This window comes from Rosa rugosa, chromosome 4, assembly GCF_958449725.1.
Source record: "Rosa rugosa chromosome 4, drRosRugo1.1, whole genome shotgun sequence".
In the NCBI taxonomy this organism is placed as follows: domain Eukaryota; kingdom Viridiplantae; phylum Streptophyta; class Magnoliopsida; order Rosales; family Rosaceae; genus Rosa; species Rosa rugosa.
Window position 1 is genome coordinate 26076263 of NC_084823.1, and position 14788 is coordinate 26091050.

The window sequence follows — 14788 nt, forward strand, 5'->3', positions numbered from 1 at the left end:
GTGGCCTTTGAAGCTTTGTAGAGTTGTTTGCAGCGGATATTTGTTTCATCATCAGAAAATGCTTCGTCACTGTCAGAATCAGGTAGAAGTGACGATATAAGAGCCAAATTTTCCACTTCTTGAGACTCATCATCACTCCAAGTTGAAAGAAGAGATTTGTTGTTTCCATGCTTCCTATTTCCACAGTCAGTAGAGATATGGCCATAGCCACCACACTCATAGCATTTAGGTTTTCCAGAGTGAGTTCCCTTGAAGATTCCTTTTCCACTCTTGCCATTGTAGTCACTGCTGCTACTGCTTCCGCCATAGGTGTTTTTCCTAGAAGCATTGGGATTTCTAGAGGAGTTCTTGCTTTTGAGAAATCTTTTGAATTCCTTTGTCAGTAGAGCAAAATCTAGTGTTTCTTCTTCCTCTTCAACTCCTTTTACTGCCTTGAAGGCTACACCTGTAACATCCCGTATCTTAATTCACCGGTTTACTAGTCATTTGGACAGTAAACGACAATTTGATTTACTTTTACTCTTTTTCGGTAACTTTAGTGGCCCTAAAAGTTGACTTTTTGTTCGGATCAAAATTTGAGAAAATGTTCTTCATGAAAGTTGTAGAGGACGTTAAACCGAGCGCGTGCATATGTGGTACGTAAAAATCGGAGTTTGTATGTGAAAGTTATAAGCGAAATACTAAAGTTACTGTTCATATGGTAAGTTTCTATAAATAGCCAAGTTACTGTGGTAAGTTTCCATTTTTGGAAAACTTACCCGGCTTTTCTCTCTCCTCTCCCCCGACTCCTTCCTCTTCGGTCCGATTACGTCCTCCTTCGAATTCTTCCATTTCCGGCCGACCCACGACTGAACCCGGACACCGGCAGGCTCGCCTTCTCTCCCTTGTCACGCCTGGGGTGGTGTTTTGCGGTGGCTCGACCGGAGGAGCTCGGAATTTAGCCGTGAAGTTCACTGTAGCCAAACGGAGGTTTCGTCGATTTCCGGCGATTCCGGCTATTTCGTTTAGGTTCGTAATTATTTTATCGGATTGTCGTTTACGGAAATATAATTGTGTACAGGGCAATGCCGCGAGCTACGGTTAAATGAAGGAACTCGTTTGCGTGGTCGCCCAATAGTACTGTGAGTGGACTTTTATTTTCAAAGAATGATGCATGCATTTATTTATTTGTTTCCGAGATGATAATTTATTTATCGTATTACTTTCTCGTGCATATAATTATTTTCGGAAATGGTTTTGGATAATTTATTATTTGAAGATTTTATGGCGTGCGGGGTCACGTCATTGGATTATTCTTATTTTATCTTATTTATTTTTTGAATATGAGTTTATTTTTGGCGTGTGGGACACGCCGTTGATTTATTGATCTTTCTTATTTATTTATCGACTTTCGGATTTTGGCATTGGGAATGCCTTGATGATGATTTTGGAATTGGTTTTGTTTCGAATTATGGAGATTATGATTTATTATTATTTCTCGCATTTTTGCTATTGATTTGAGATACTCTTGGCGTGTGGGACACGTCGTTGGAAATTCATTTGCGAGAGTTGGGGAAGCCTTATGTATTTATGGATTTATGTGGTTTTCGGATTTTCATTTGCCATACTTGGGGTGACTATTATCATTGCTAGCTTTGATCTTCCGCCTTTGTGGCGAGGTGATGGGATCACCGAAGCCCTCCGCCTTTGTGGCGCTGGTTACTGTCTCTGTGACAGTAATTCTGATGCCCAGTATCCTATCGCTACACTTAGTGGCGTAAGGGTATATTACGGGAGTAATGGGAGTACTTTAGCCTGGGAGGCTATCACCCGAGCCTGGGAGGCTCACTCGTATGGCTATCGTCTTCCCCTACTCACTTTACTATTTTTGACTAGCGGGGCTAGTTCGATTTCCGTTTAACCAGCGGGGCTGGTCCTATTTTTCTTGAGTACCGGAGTTTCAATCTTTTCTTTTAGTTGTGACTAGCGGGGCTAGTCGGTTTTTCTTGTACAGAACTTCTCTTGTTTTGTTGTCCTTAAACATTGCATGCATCAGGAGTTTTTAGAGAAATAAATGGGGAAAGTATTAAATTTCCTTTTGTTAAAATTTGTTTATTTTTGTCCACTCACGCTAACGTGTTTTTCAATACTTTTCCCCTGGGCCCTTCGGTTTCAAATGCCCAGTTTGCAGGCGAAATTAGTTGAGGTCGGGCGTACATGGAGTCGAGGCATAGCCAACAGTATTGCTTCTGCGTACTCATTCTATTTCTGTTTTCTTTGTTACCTAGTGGATTAGTATTGCTCTGATAACCTATGGGATTAATATTGTTTTTGGGTTGAGACTGATATTTGTGAAATTGGAGTTGTGATTTGGGGAGCAGATGGCTCCAGAAGATTAAGGATGGATGATTTAGAAGTGTAAATGTTTTCCTACATGTTTTGGGTAGCCTACTTTTAGGGGAAGTTTCGCCAAATTTTTGGTAGAATCTCTTCTAAAGTGGGCCCCGCAGGGCCACTTCGGATTTCAGGGTGAAATCTGGGGCGGGTCGTGTCAACACCCTTATTCTTCTTCTCAGGTTTTAACCTCATCTCATAAGTTTTGAGATTGCCAATGAGCTCATCAAGTGGGTACTCATCAATATCAAATGAGTCTTCTATACTAGTGACTTTTGAATGGAATTTTTCTGGCAAGGCCCTGAGAATCTTTTTGACAATCTTATCTTCATCAAAAGGTGCTCCCAGACTACGACACTGACCGAAAATTTTAAGAATTCTACCATGGAAATCATCAATAGTTTCATCATCTCCCATAGTCATAGTTTCGAACTCAAAGATCAGTGCTTGTAATTTCTGGGCACGTACCTTTTTATTTCCTTCATATGTAGTCTGTAGAAGATCCCATGCCTGCTTAGCAATATCACAGTGTCTGATCCTCAGTTTTTCCCGTTCAGATAGGGCTATGAAAATGTTGTTCTTAGCCTTGAAATCTCCTTGCAGATTACGAACTTCTTCCTCAGTCCAGTCCTTCCTTGGTTTGGGAGTGGCAGTGGAAGAGCTTTCTCCTTTTGCTTTTACCATAGGTTTAGTCCAGCCATTTTCTACAATATTCCACACATGTTCATCTTGAGCATAGAGATATGATTTCATGTATATTTTCCACTGAGTATATTTTTCACATCCACCTTCGAACCATGGAGGACTATTTATAGATCCACCAGCAGCCCTATCACGTGAATGTTTCATCTTTCCTGGGATCACTAGAAAGGTCTAGAACCCGCTCTGATGCCAAATGAAAATACTAGATGGAACAAGTATTGATGAAAGTGTTTTACTTCAACGAATTTATCCAAGGAAAATACAATTCACAATACGGAAATTTCCTGACGCAGTGTAAACCTCTCCACTGAGGAAACTTCACTGCGTGACTTTTAACGTAGCCAACACGAAGGAACAATCCAATATGAAACACCAGAGTTTACAGAATACAAGTAGTGTTGTTCATAACAAACACTTTCATTTAGCAACAAATGCTAACTTGTTTTACAACTGTTCTAACTCCTAATACAACATTCTAGACAATCTATCTTCAACCTTCCTTGCTCTCAAATGAATCACTGATCTTGAGAATGAATGTGAGAGATTATGCAATAGAATACATGAAACAAGTAGAGAGAGTTTTTCTTTCTCTCTTTTTTTTTTTTTTTTTTTTTCAGAAACTGATTTGAAAAACGAATTGTTCATGTAGGAACAATTTTATGCATAAAAACTCTACATCTAACTTCAGTTTCGAAACCTTTTATAAGGGAGAAAAACTCCACCTCAATCAAATCTTTTCTTAATTAACAAATAAGATAAATATGGAAAGATGTAAAAACTGAAATCAATACTTCCTATTTATCTACCACGCATGTCAAAAATCTTTAATGCAAATGTATACCAAATCAATTTAATCGACATGCATATCAATTTAAATCATCTAGCATGATATGAAATGAATACCACTTATACTCAAGATCAGTGAGAGTGATCCTCCTTGATTTCCTCTTGAAGATCCGATCTTGCAGACTTCTTTAATTTCCTTTAAGCCACGAACAAGTAGGAGAGATACTCTCCTAGTGCTTTGTAATTTCTGATTTCCTTTTGGCTTTGGGAAAGTCATGTGTCGAATAGGGATAGTCCAATATACTTACAACATCATATTAGTTACACCTCTTCGTTGACTTCTCGAGAATATTTAGTAATAGTGATTCCAATCGGTGACAACCTTGAGAAACCAGCTTCAATTCTTTCAATTTATTAAAAGAACGCAGACAAGAAGCCTACATGCAATGATCAAACAGAAACTAATGCTGAAATTCAACATTCACACTATTAAAAATTATAGATATGACAAACAAAGAATAATTAAAAGAACTAACAAGTTAAGGATTAAGTAATACTAACTTCCCAATAATGGGGTGAAAGAGACATATACTTCACATCAGAAACTGATTTGAGAAGACTTGATGCACGGTTAGCAAAATTAGGGTGCTCACTTGCAGTATGATCATAGAGATAGATATTGGCTTTGACTACATAGTGTTCAAATTTGAGTTTAAAACATGACATAACATCCACACTAAGATTTAGGGTTTCCAGCTTTGAGGTGATGATATAATATATATAGAAATCATTTTTTTAAATCTATTTTTTCATCCTCACCGCCTTCATCCTCACTTTCACTGTCATTTTCAGCTTCAGGTACAGTGCACAATCTTATTGTTAAATATTCATCAACAATCACCATTCCTCATTCTTGTGGTTCCATTTATAACCAATTCTTCGAGTGCAGGGAAATCCAATAAAAGATTCACCATCGAGATCTTGTCCGGATGAAAAATGTGGACATAGAGAAATTTGAGGCTTGGCAAACGACTATCTAGAGGTTTGATAATAAAATTTGATCTTATAGTCAAAGCCTCCAGTGTATCGCTTGTGAAAAATATGCTTGGAAGCTCAAAAATATGGTCTCTCTTTGATATGATAGAAAGATCAATTTCAACATTACCCCTAAACGCAGTGTCAATCCATCTATCAATGTTGGGGAAATTCTCAACATAACAACGAAGACGGAACTTGTTAATATCAAATAAGTTACGCAAAGAAAGTACACGATTGACAAATCTCTTGAAACCAAGCTTATCATTCCAAATTTCGCTGTCGAAGTCTAGGTTAGGAATAGAGGTTGATATGGTCCTCTATCTTTTTGACAAAATGCTGATCCTCACAACACATGTTGCAGAATATGAATAAGAATTTCATATGCAAATTCATTTAATATATATTTTTCTCTATGTCGAAGCTTTGAGTTGGAAGTCATCTATACCTGATCAAAATATAAAATAAAATGAAAAAATGAAATTGCAACATATAGCAACCTTTTTGTAGGCCTCATCAAAAATCTCGCGGATCAAGTGGGCCGATGGAGGCCCGCTGGCCCGGAGGGCCAAAAGCCCGGCCCGGCCCGTCAAAAAACCCGCAAAAAAGCCGGCCCGGCCCGCCAAAAGCCCGCTAGGCCCGACCCATAAAGCCTGTAAACTATTATATATATATATGTGTGTGTGTGTGTGTGTGTGTTTATAAATATATATATATGTGTGTGTGTGTGTGTGTGTGTGTGTGTGGAAGTTCTCATAATTCTATACAAAATATGTGCATATATATTCTAAAAAACAAGTGACAACGGTTGACACACACACATATATATAAACATACACATTTACATACACGTATATATATATACAGGCCCGCTCACCTGCGGGATTACTTTTCAGGGACAAAAATGGACAGATGGTCTATGGCCATTAGATTTAAATGAACCAGATCCGAGCGGTGAAAGAAACTGTACAAACCTTCATGGACTCCACCCAATCCGTTACCCATCGTCGTTCGCTGCTCTCTCTCTCTCTCTCCCCCTCTCTCCTCTCTCTCTCTCTCTATTCTATCTGGCTCATTCGATCACTGGGGTTGGTCTCGTTTGAGACTCATGAATAATTAAACATTTATTAATAGTAAAATTCATTGGAATTTGGGTTTGAATCAAGGGTGCGAACTATTACAAATTCAAGATTGATTTCTATTATTTTTTGTATTCTGGAATGAACCAAAATCCAAGATTCATTCTTTTCTAATTTACCAATATCCAAGATTATTGCTTTGTTGTTTTAATTGTGGTTTGAACAGTAAACATCCAAGTTTCTCAATTCTCTAGTTTGATTCTTTAAATGATATTGAAATTTAATCATAACTTTGCTGAATGGGTTTTCAATGGAGCAAGAGACTAAGAAATAGAGAACTGGGTTGAAATGATGATCATGGGTTTAATTCAGGTATTTGATTTTTTTTTATTATGTAAATGATTGAGAGCCATTGGATCTAAAGTGACAAAATTATAAGGTTGATATGTTTAATTATTCATGAGTCTCAAACGAGACCAACCCCAGTGATCGAATGAGCCAGATAGAATAGAGAGAGAGAGAGGAGAGAGGGGGAGAGAGAGAGAGAGCAGCGAATGACGATGGGTAACGGATTGGGTGGAGTCCATGAAGGTTTGTACAGTTTCTTTCACCCCTCGGATCTGGTTCATTTAAATCTAATGGCCATAGACCACCTGTCCCTTTTTGTCCCTGAAAAGTAGTCCCGCAGGTGAGCGGGCCTGTATATATATATATATATATACTATTATTAAGAGAATAGGCTTTGTTAGCCAAAACTCAAAATTTTGACAGATTTAACCCTGAAATATTAAAAAACTTTGAGAATAAATTAAATTACAAGGGTAAATATGACAATTATAAAATAGATTTTGTTAATAAAATTAAAAATAAATTAACCCACAACCCCCACTTTTCTCTCTGCAATAACTGTTTTATTTCATTTATTTTTATTTTTTTAAAAAGAAAAAACTATTACACATGCAGAGCATGTATGAAGAAGGGTAGTATATATATATATATGTGTGTGTGTGTGTGTGTGTGTGGAAGTTCTCATACTTCTATATAGAATATGTGCATATATATTCTAAAAAACAAGTGACAACGGTTGACCAATTCGATCGGATTCGTAAATGTGGTGAAATTGGCTAATTTTTTTACCACACTCGTAATTTATTGTAATAATCACATCCAACGGTCGGTTTTTTCATTTTATTTGAATTTATAGAGGTTGGTCTTTGGAGTGTATGATATATAAATATAGGTTTATAAGAGTAACTAAGTTTGACCTAGTTGATCGGATTCGAAACGAGAACTAAATTGGCTGGATTTTTTACAACCACCATAAAACATTACAATATCTCCATCAAGCGGTTGGTTTCTCCAAATTCATCTTCCACTTCATGGTTGCTTTAGAATTGACCTCAACAATTTAAATGCAATGTATAAGTCATACAACTTTAGGAGGCAAATTGGTATATGCCAACGTATTTGTAATTAAAATTGAAAATTTTATGTTATGTCCACACACATCCATTGACTGAATATTTACATACGTGATGTGAAAAAATAAGCACGTTTCGCGGTCGTTATGTCATCGGTCAACCAAGAAGACATACAAGTGACAACGGTTGACCAATTCGATCGGATTCGAAAATATGGTGAAATTGGCTAAATTTTTTACCACACTCATAATTTATTGTAATAATCACATCCACCGGTCGGTTTTTTCATTTTATTTGAATTTATAGAGGTTGCTCTTTGGAGTGTATGATATATAAATATAGGTTTATAAGAGTAATTAAATTTGACCTAGTTGATCGAATTCAAAACGAGAATCAAATTAGCTGAATTTTTTACAATCACCATAAAACATTACAATCTCTCAATCGAGCGGTTGATTTCTCTAAATTCATTTTCCACTACATGGTTGCTTTAGAATGAACCTCAACAATTTAAATGCAATATACAAGTCATACAACTTTTGGAGGCAAATTGATATAGGCAAACTTCTTTGTAATTAAAATTGAAATTTTTATCTTATGTCTACGCACATCCATGGATGGAATATTTACAGACGTGATGTGAAAAAATAGGCACGTTTCGCTGTCGTCATGCCATCGGTCAACCAAGAAAACATATAAGTGACGACGGTTGACTAATTCGATTGGATTCGAAAATATGGTGAAATTGGCTAAATTTTTTACCACCTTCATAATTTATTATAGGGAAAATTACTGGTCCCCCCTTTAACTTTTGGTGCGTCGACAGTTCAGTCCCTGTTATTCCAATTTTAACAGATAACTCCCCAAACATTCAAATTTCACACAATTTGATCCAAAATTACCATTTTACCCCTCACTTATTTTTTTTTGTTTTTTTTTAATTCTTCTCTCTCTCTCTTTTATACATATGTATATATATGTGTGTGTGTGTATGTATATATATTTTTTATTCTTCTCTCTCTCTTTATATATATATGTATGTGTGTGTGTGTGTGTGAGTATATATGTATGTATGTATGTATGTATATATGTATGTATATGTGTGTGTATATTTTTATTCTTCTCTCTCTCTTTTTATATATATTTATATGTATATATGTGTGTGTGTACATATACATATGCAGGTATATACATACACACACACACACACACACATATATATATATATATATATATATATATACATATATATATATATATACATATATATATACATATAGATATACATACATATATATATATATATATATACATATATATATATATATATATATATATATATATATATATCTAATGTGTTTATGTATTTGATAAGTCTATATACTATGTTTATGTTTCATATTATAAAAAAAATTCACAACTTTTATATATCTAATGTGTGTGTGTGTATCTATATATATATATATATGTATGTATATGTATATGTATATGTAGATATATAAATATATGTATAATTTTATACATATGTGTTGTATATATATAATGTATATGTGTGTGTGTGTGTGTGTGTGTGTGTGTGTGTGTATGTATGTATGTATGTATGTATGTATGTATGTATGTATATGTAGATATATGTATATATGTGTGTGTGTGAAAAAAGGAAGTGAGGGGTAAAATGGTAATTTTGGATCAAATTGTGTGAAATTTGAATGTTTGGGGAGTTATCTGTTAAAATTGGAATAACAGGGACTGAACTGTCGACGCACCAAAAGTTAAAGGGGGGACAAGTAATTTCCCCTTTATTATAATAATCTCATCCAACGGTCAGTTTCTCCATTTTATTTAAGTTGATAGAGGTTGCTCTTTGGAGTGTATGATATATAAATATAAGTTTATAAAAAATATTATCTTTAAAGATTTTTTTGTAAATAAAGCCCGCAAGGCCCGCCCCAAAAAAGCCAGCAAGGCTTAGCCCAGCTCGGCCAGAAAAAGCCCGCGAGGCCCGCATTAAATGGATGGGCTTGGATCCTTCAATTTACAATAAAGCCCGGCCCGCTACTATTTAAAAATGGAGTAAGGCCCGGCCCGGCCCGTTGATGAGGCCTACCTTTTTGGCTTGGAATAGCGATCAAACATGAACAAGTCAACAACATAAAATAAAACAACAAATTATAGCAGTTGGAGATGGTGATGTTTCATTTTTGACTTATAGAATTTGGCCTACGGTGACAGCATTGTTTTTTGTTGATAGGCCAAATGGGTATCTTGGAGAGAATATATAGTTTTTGGTATGCTATATTGGTTTGACTTTTGGCCTACAGTGGGAGATGCGCTAATAGAACATCAAAAAATAGTATCAGTAGCAGTTGAATATTAAGTTAAGTCACGATACACATCATATTCGGCCATCTCCAACCCACAAGGCTAAAAATAACCCTGATTTTTTTTACTATTTATCGATGTGACATCAACCGTCTCCAACCCGTCAATGCTAAATTATAGCCCTAAAATATATTTTAAAAATTTGAATATGTTATATATATATATATATATATATATATATATATATGTTCTTATTTTTTTTATGAGATTCTTACTTATAGTAATTGAAATCATTTTTATGATAAAAAATATTTTTCCGGCTGTACTTTTCAAATTTCTCGTGTTGATTCACAAGCAATGTTGTAGATTTCTTATACGATTTTATATTTGTGGCATAGGTTATCTTGATGAAATATTTTAAAATTCTCGGATATGACTTCGAGACCACGTGTTTCGTCGTGATTCGTTTGTGAAATTCCGAAATGGATATAAAACAATTTTTGGCCTGATCGCATCTTATCAAACTTTCGGATATGATTTCGAGGCCACATTTTTTGTCCTGATTTGGTTGTGAAATTTCGAAATGGATATAAAGCTGTTTTTGGCTTGATTGATTCTTATCAAATTTTTGGATAAGATTCTTGAATGACACGTGTTTTGTCTTCATTGGATTATCAAATTTTGGAGTGGATATGATGTCTACGTAGCACTCGTTATCTTCAGCAAAAATTATATTTATAAACTGAGTGCTTGAACTAGCATAACTCACAAAATCATCTACTTTTCTCTACTGACCTTCATCAACTTCATACTTTTTTTTTTTAAACACTTATGCAATGAGTTCTAATTGGTTCGATAAGTGGTAGGAAAGATTACGCGCAGAAGAGGAAGAGGCTGAAGAAGACAATGAAGAAGATGAAGAGATGGAAATGCATGCAACACAAGTTATGATGACGGCAGCTAGTTGATTGGCTAATGAACAACTCCGTCCACTACAAGAGAAAATAGCAAAAGCGAGGAATTTCATTGTGACAAACCCAAAATTCGTTGCAAAAACTTAGCAAATATGAGGAACAGGGCCGGTCCTGAGATTCTAACGGTCTGAGGCAAATAATTAAAATGTGGCCTCCTATATATATGTGTATATATATATTTTTTTTTGCGCCAAATAACAGTATAAAATCATGTATTTTGAATAAAAGTAAATATGAAATTAATAACAATATAAAGTATATGAATATTTATTCCTTACATAAAATTCTGAATTACAAAACTAGTTAAACATAAACTTTTTTTTTTTGATGGCTGAAACCCAGTGGGAGGCTAGGCCATCACGCCTTTAAATTTACAAAGCATCACTGAAACCTTGCTCTTCTCGCATTTTTAGCTGCGAAAGTACAAATAATGTTGTCATAATCAACTTTATCTCCCATTTTTTTTTCAATAGAAAGCATAGATAAACCATTCAATCTTTCTTGTGACATGGTTGACCGAAGATAAGATTTGATCAATTTCAACTTTGAGAAACTTTTTTCTGCAGAAGCAACTGTGACCGGTATAGTCAACAAAATTCTATATATAATTCAGGCATTTGGGTAACAACTCTCCATCTCTTTTAAATAATTCAACACTTCAATTGCCCTTTTTGCCTCATCCGGTAAAGTGTCTTTTAGATGTTTCAATTCTAAATATAGTTCTTCCCCATTAATGTCAGAAATCCCGCCATGTGTCAAAGAAGTTTCAAGATTGGCACAATACTTCTTCAAGCTATCATTATCTGAACACTTCAACTTCTCTACATCGAATAAGAACCCAAAAAGTTCTTCATATTTTTGAAACTGTTCAAAACGAGTTCTAAGTGAAGAAAGAGTTTGATAAACTATATAGGTGAAGTAATTAACTCGGAATGAATCTTCAGCTGATTATGTCACATCTTCACTAGCACTTTCATCAAATTGTCTCTTTCTCCGAATGACTCGCTTTTCATGAAATACAGCTTCAATCTTCATTTCATTCGCAATCTTCTTAGTGTCAATCATGGCCTCATCAAACCCAATTTCTCTAAAATTCTCAAGAAAAGAAATAAGTTTCTTTAATTCTGTGATGGCAAAATCAATATGCATGTCTTCAGTTTGAAGAATTTTGCTAAAAGTATTGATAGAAAATAATAACTTGTACCAAATAACCATGCCAAGCAAGAATTCAAAGTTCTCCATTTCAAATATTGCTAACGACTCGGCTTCACTCTTTGTCTTCGGATCTTCACTAACTTCTGCCAAGTGAATTAAAACATCTCTTATTTTACGAGCTTGAAATCTTATTGGTTTAACACTTTCAACATGACTCTCCCAATGTGTCTGTGATAATGGCTTAACTGTAAGGCCATCCACATAATCTTTGAAAACTTGCCATCGCTTTGTAGATGATGAAAACAATGAATATATCCTTTGAATCACTCCAAAAAAAGACATAGCTTTGGGACAACAATTTGCCATATCACAAAGTGCAAGATTGAGACTACGACAACCACATGGAGTGTAGATTGCCTTAAGATTTACTTCAAGTAGCCTTTTTTGAACACCTTTGTGTTTGCCTTTCATATTAGTTCCATTGTCATATCATTGTCCTCTTATATCATCAATATCAGGTTGAAGAGTGCTCAATGCATTTGTAATCTCAGTAAAAAGCCCAAGACCTGATGTATCATCTACTTTCAAGAATTCTAGCCAGAAGTCTTCTACCACTATAGGCTTTGAAGAAACATCCACACACCGTACACAAGAGACATTTGCTCTTCATGACTTGCATCGGGAGTGCAATCCACAATAATGGAAAAGTATTTTGCTTCTCTGATACTTGTAACAATTGATTGTTTTATCTCACTTGCTAACATTTGTATAATTTCATTTTGAATTCTGTGACTGAGATAATGGTAATGTGTCTCATGACTTTGAATGCGTCGAACATGCTCTTGCATTGTTAGATCAAATTCAGCAATCATCTCAATCATTTGCAAAAAAATTCCATTATTCTCCACATAAAGCTTCTCACTATCTCCACGAAATGCCAAATTATTTTTTGCAAGTCTTTTGACAACAACAATTATCCTGAGTAATACTTGTCTCCAATGCTCTTTCTCTTTCGTAATCTGTTCTTGCCAGCTTTTATCAATTGTCTGATTCTTTTGTAGTCTCTTTTTCAATTCAATCCATCTACTCATACAATAAGCATGCACATTACTTGTTTCATGACCCTTAAGCCTCCGACCAAGGTTCTTCCAATCTTTGTATCCTACACCAGCTATGTTGCACAAGTTAATTTTCTGCTCGTCCTTCTTAAACAACTTGCAGCAAAAGCAAAATATTCTATCTAGAGATTCTGAATACACTAGCCAATTCCGATCTTGCTTCTCACCGTTTGGTAAATATCGAAAGAAATGTTCGGAAGAAAAATGTCTGCCTCTACTATCTTTGGGAAACTTGTAATCATGGTCTCTTTGAGGACCTCTTTCAACCAAAAAGTCTCTGATATTATAGTCAATCTTATCCCAATTACCTGGGTCATCAACATTCAAAGAAAAGTTAATTTGCTCATTGAAATCTTCATTTTGAACATCTTGATCCATACTATCATTATCTTCCTTATCCATGAGTTGATCTTCATTCTCAGTGTCAATCATAGGCTCTCTTTCTTCTTCACTAGGATTCTTAGGAGCATTCATGAGTTCATCTTGTTATTCATTATTGATCTTCCTGATCATTCATCACATTTTGAACTGATGTTTCTGCTTTTTTGTTTTCCCCAAAATACTTATCAAGTGATCCAGCTTGAGATTGAGTTAATGCTTCTTGTAGTTCCTTTTTATTTATTTTTTTCTCTTTTGAGCTCCAGACTTGTGTTTTCTAATGGGAGGCATCTTAACAATAAAAAATCAATCTTGTTTGATGTGAGAAATTGTCACGCCCCGGATTTTGAATGATAAATTCAAATCCGAAACCTGAATAATTACAATTACAAAATCCAAATCTCGAAACTTCGAGTTCATTATTACAATTCGCTCTCACAATATATTATAAAGCTCAAATGAGCATAACACACCTCACAACTTACAATTGTTGTAAAACTCTAACAATTGCTCTAACCGCACGATCACCGTCCTGGTTCTCCTGTCCTGTAGGATTACCCGCTACACAATTTGAATAGTGTACCGGGAGTTGCAACAACACAAAACCCGGTAAGCTTTTTACAGCCAGTATGAGTAAACAAGAAAGAATTGTTGATTTATTTCCTTACAATTATTATAACTCAACACGATCACCATAAAAGGAAGGATACTCTTGAGGCTCTCTTTTAAGAACTCATTCTTAAAAGACTCAAGTATCCTCAACACTTCTCACATAAGACCCCTCACAGTCTCAAGTAACCTCAACATTCCCTCACATCACTACTCAACAATTGGCAGACAGACTCATTATATATATATAGACCCTTATGAGTTACTCTCAATTTCCCTCATAAGGTTACCACATATATATAGACACTTATGAGTTACTCTCAATTTCACTCATAAGGTCACTCCACATCTGGCAGACTGACTCATTATATATATATAGACCCTTATGAGTTACTCTCAATTTCCCTCATAAGGTTACCACATATATATAGACACTTATGAGTTACTCTCAATTTCACTCATAAGGTCACTCCACATTTGGCAGACAGACTAGAGCTCTAACTGAACGTAACCACTCGTCCGGCCACAGACGTGATTACGATTTAATACTATTAATAACCACCAGCCCGGTACGAGAGCGTGATTCACTAATAGATGCCATGGTCACCTCGTGACCTAGTGATCTCCACAGATCACAACAATTTATTGTTCCTCAACAATAAAACTCAACATCTCTCTCAATATATTATTTCCCAACAATAAACTCAATACCCCTCACAATATATTGTTTCTCAACAATAAACTCAATACCCCTCACAATATATTGTTTCTCAACAATAAACTCAACACAACTCCAACAATACATATTATTTCACGTAATAATATATTTACAGACA

The 14788-nt window shown here is 35.2% G+C and overlaps 1 protein-coding gene across 1 annotated transcript; it reads right to left on the minus strand.

The window, feature by feature from the left end:
- Positions 1-11301: 11301 nt before the first annotated feature.
- Positions 11302-13439, minus strand: LOC133744556 (uncharacterized). Its single transcript, XM_062172649.1, has 3 exons — positions 12491-13439; positions 11650-12092; positions 11302-11556 (listed from the first exon to the last, which is right to left on the minus strand). Exons 1-3 carry the CDS (start codon positions 13437-13439, stop codon positions 11302-11304), a joined length of 1647 nt encoding a protein of 548 aa, XP_062028633.1.
- Positions 13440-14788: the final 1349 nt, after the last annotated feature.

Bases quoted from the DNA above. Each gene is read 5' to 3' on its own strand.
- LOC133744556 (XM_062172649.1), bottom strand. From the start codon at position 13,439: ATGAATGCTCCTAAGAATCCTAGTGAAGAAGAAAGAGAGCCTATGATT. The intron at 12,093-12,490 runs GTGTGTGGATGT...ATGGCCTTACAG, and splicing joins GCAAATGTCTCTTGTGTACG to TTAAGCCATTATCACAGACA. The intron at 11,557-11,649 runs GTGACATAATCA...CGTTTTGAACAG, and splicing joins ATGAAAGTGCTAGTGAAGAT to TTTCAAAAATATGAAGAACT.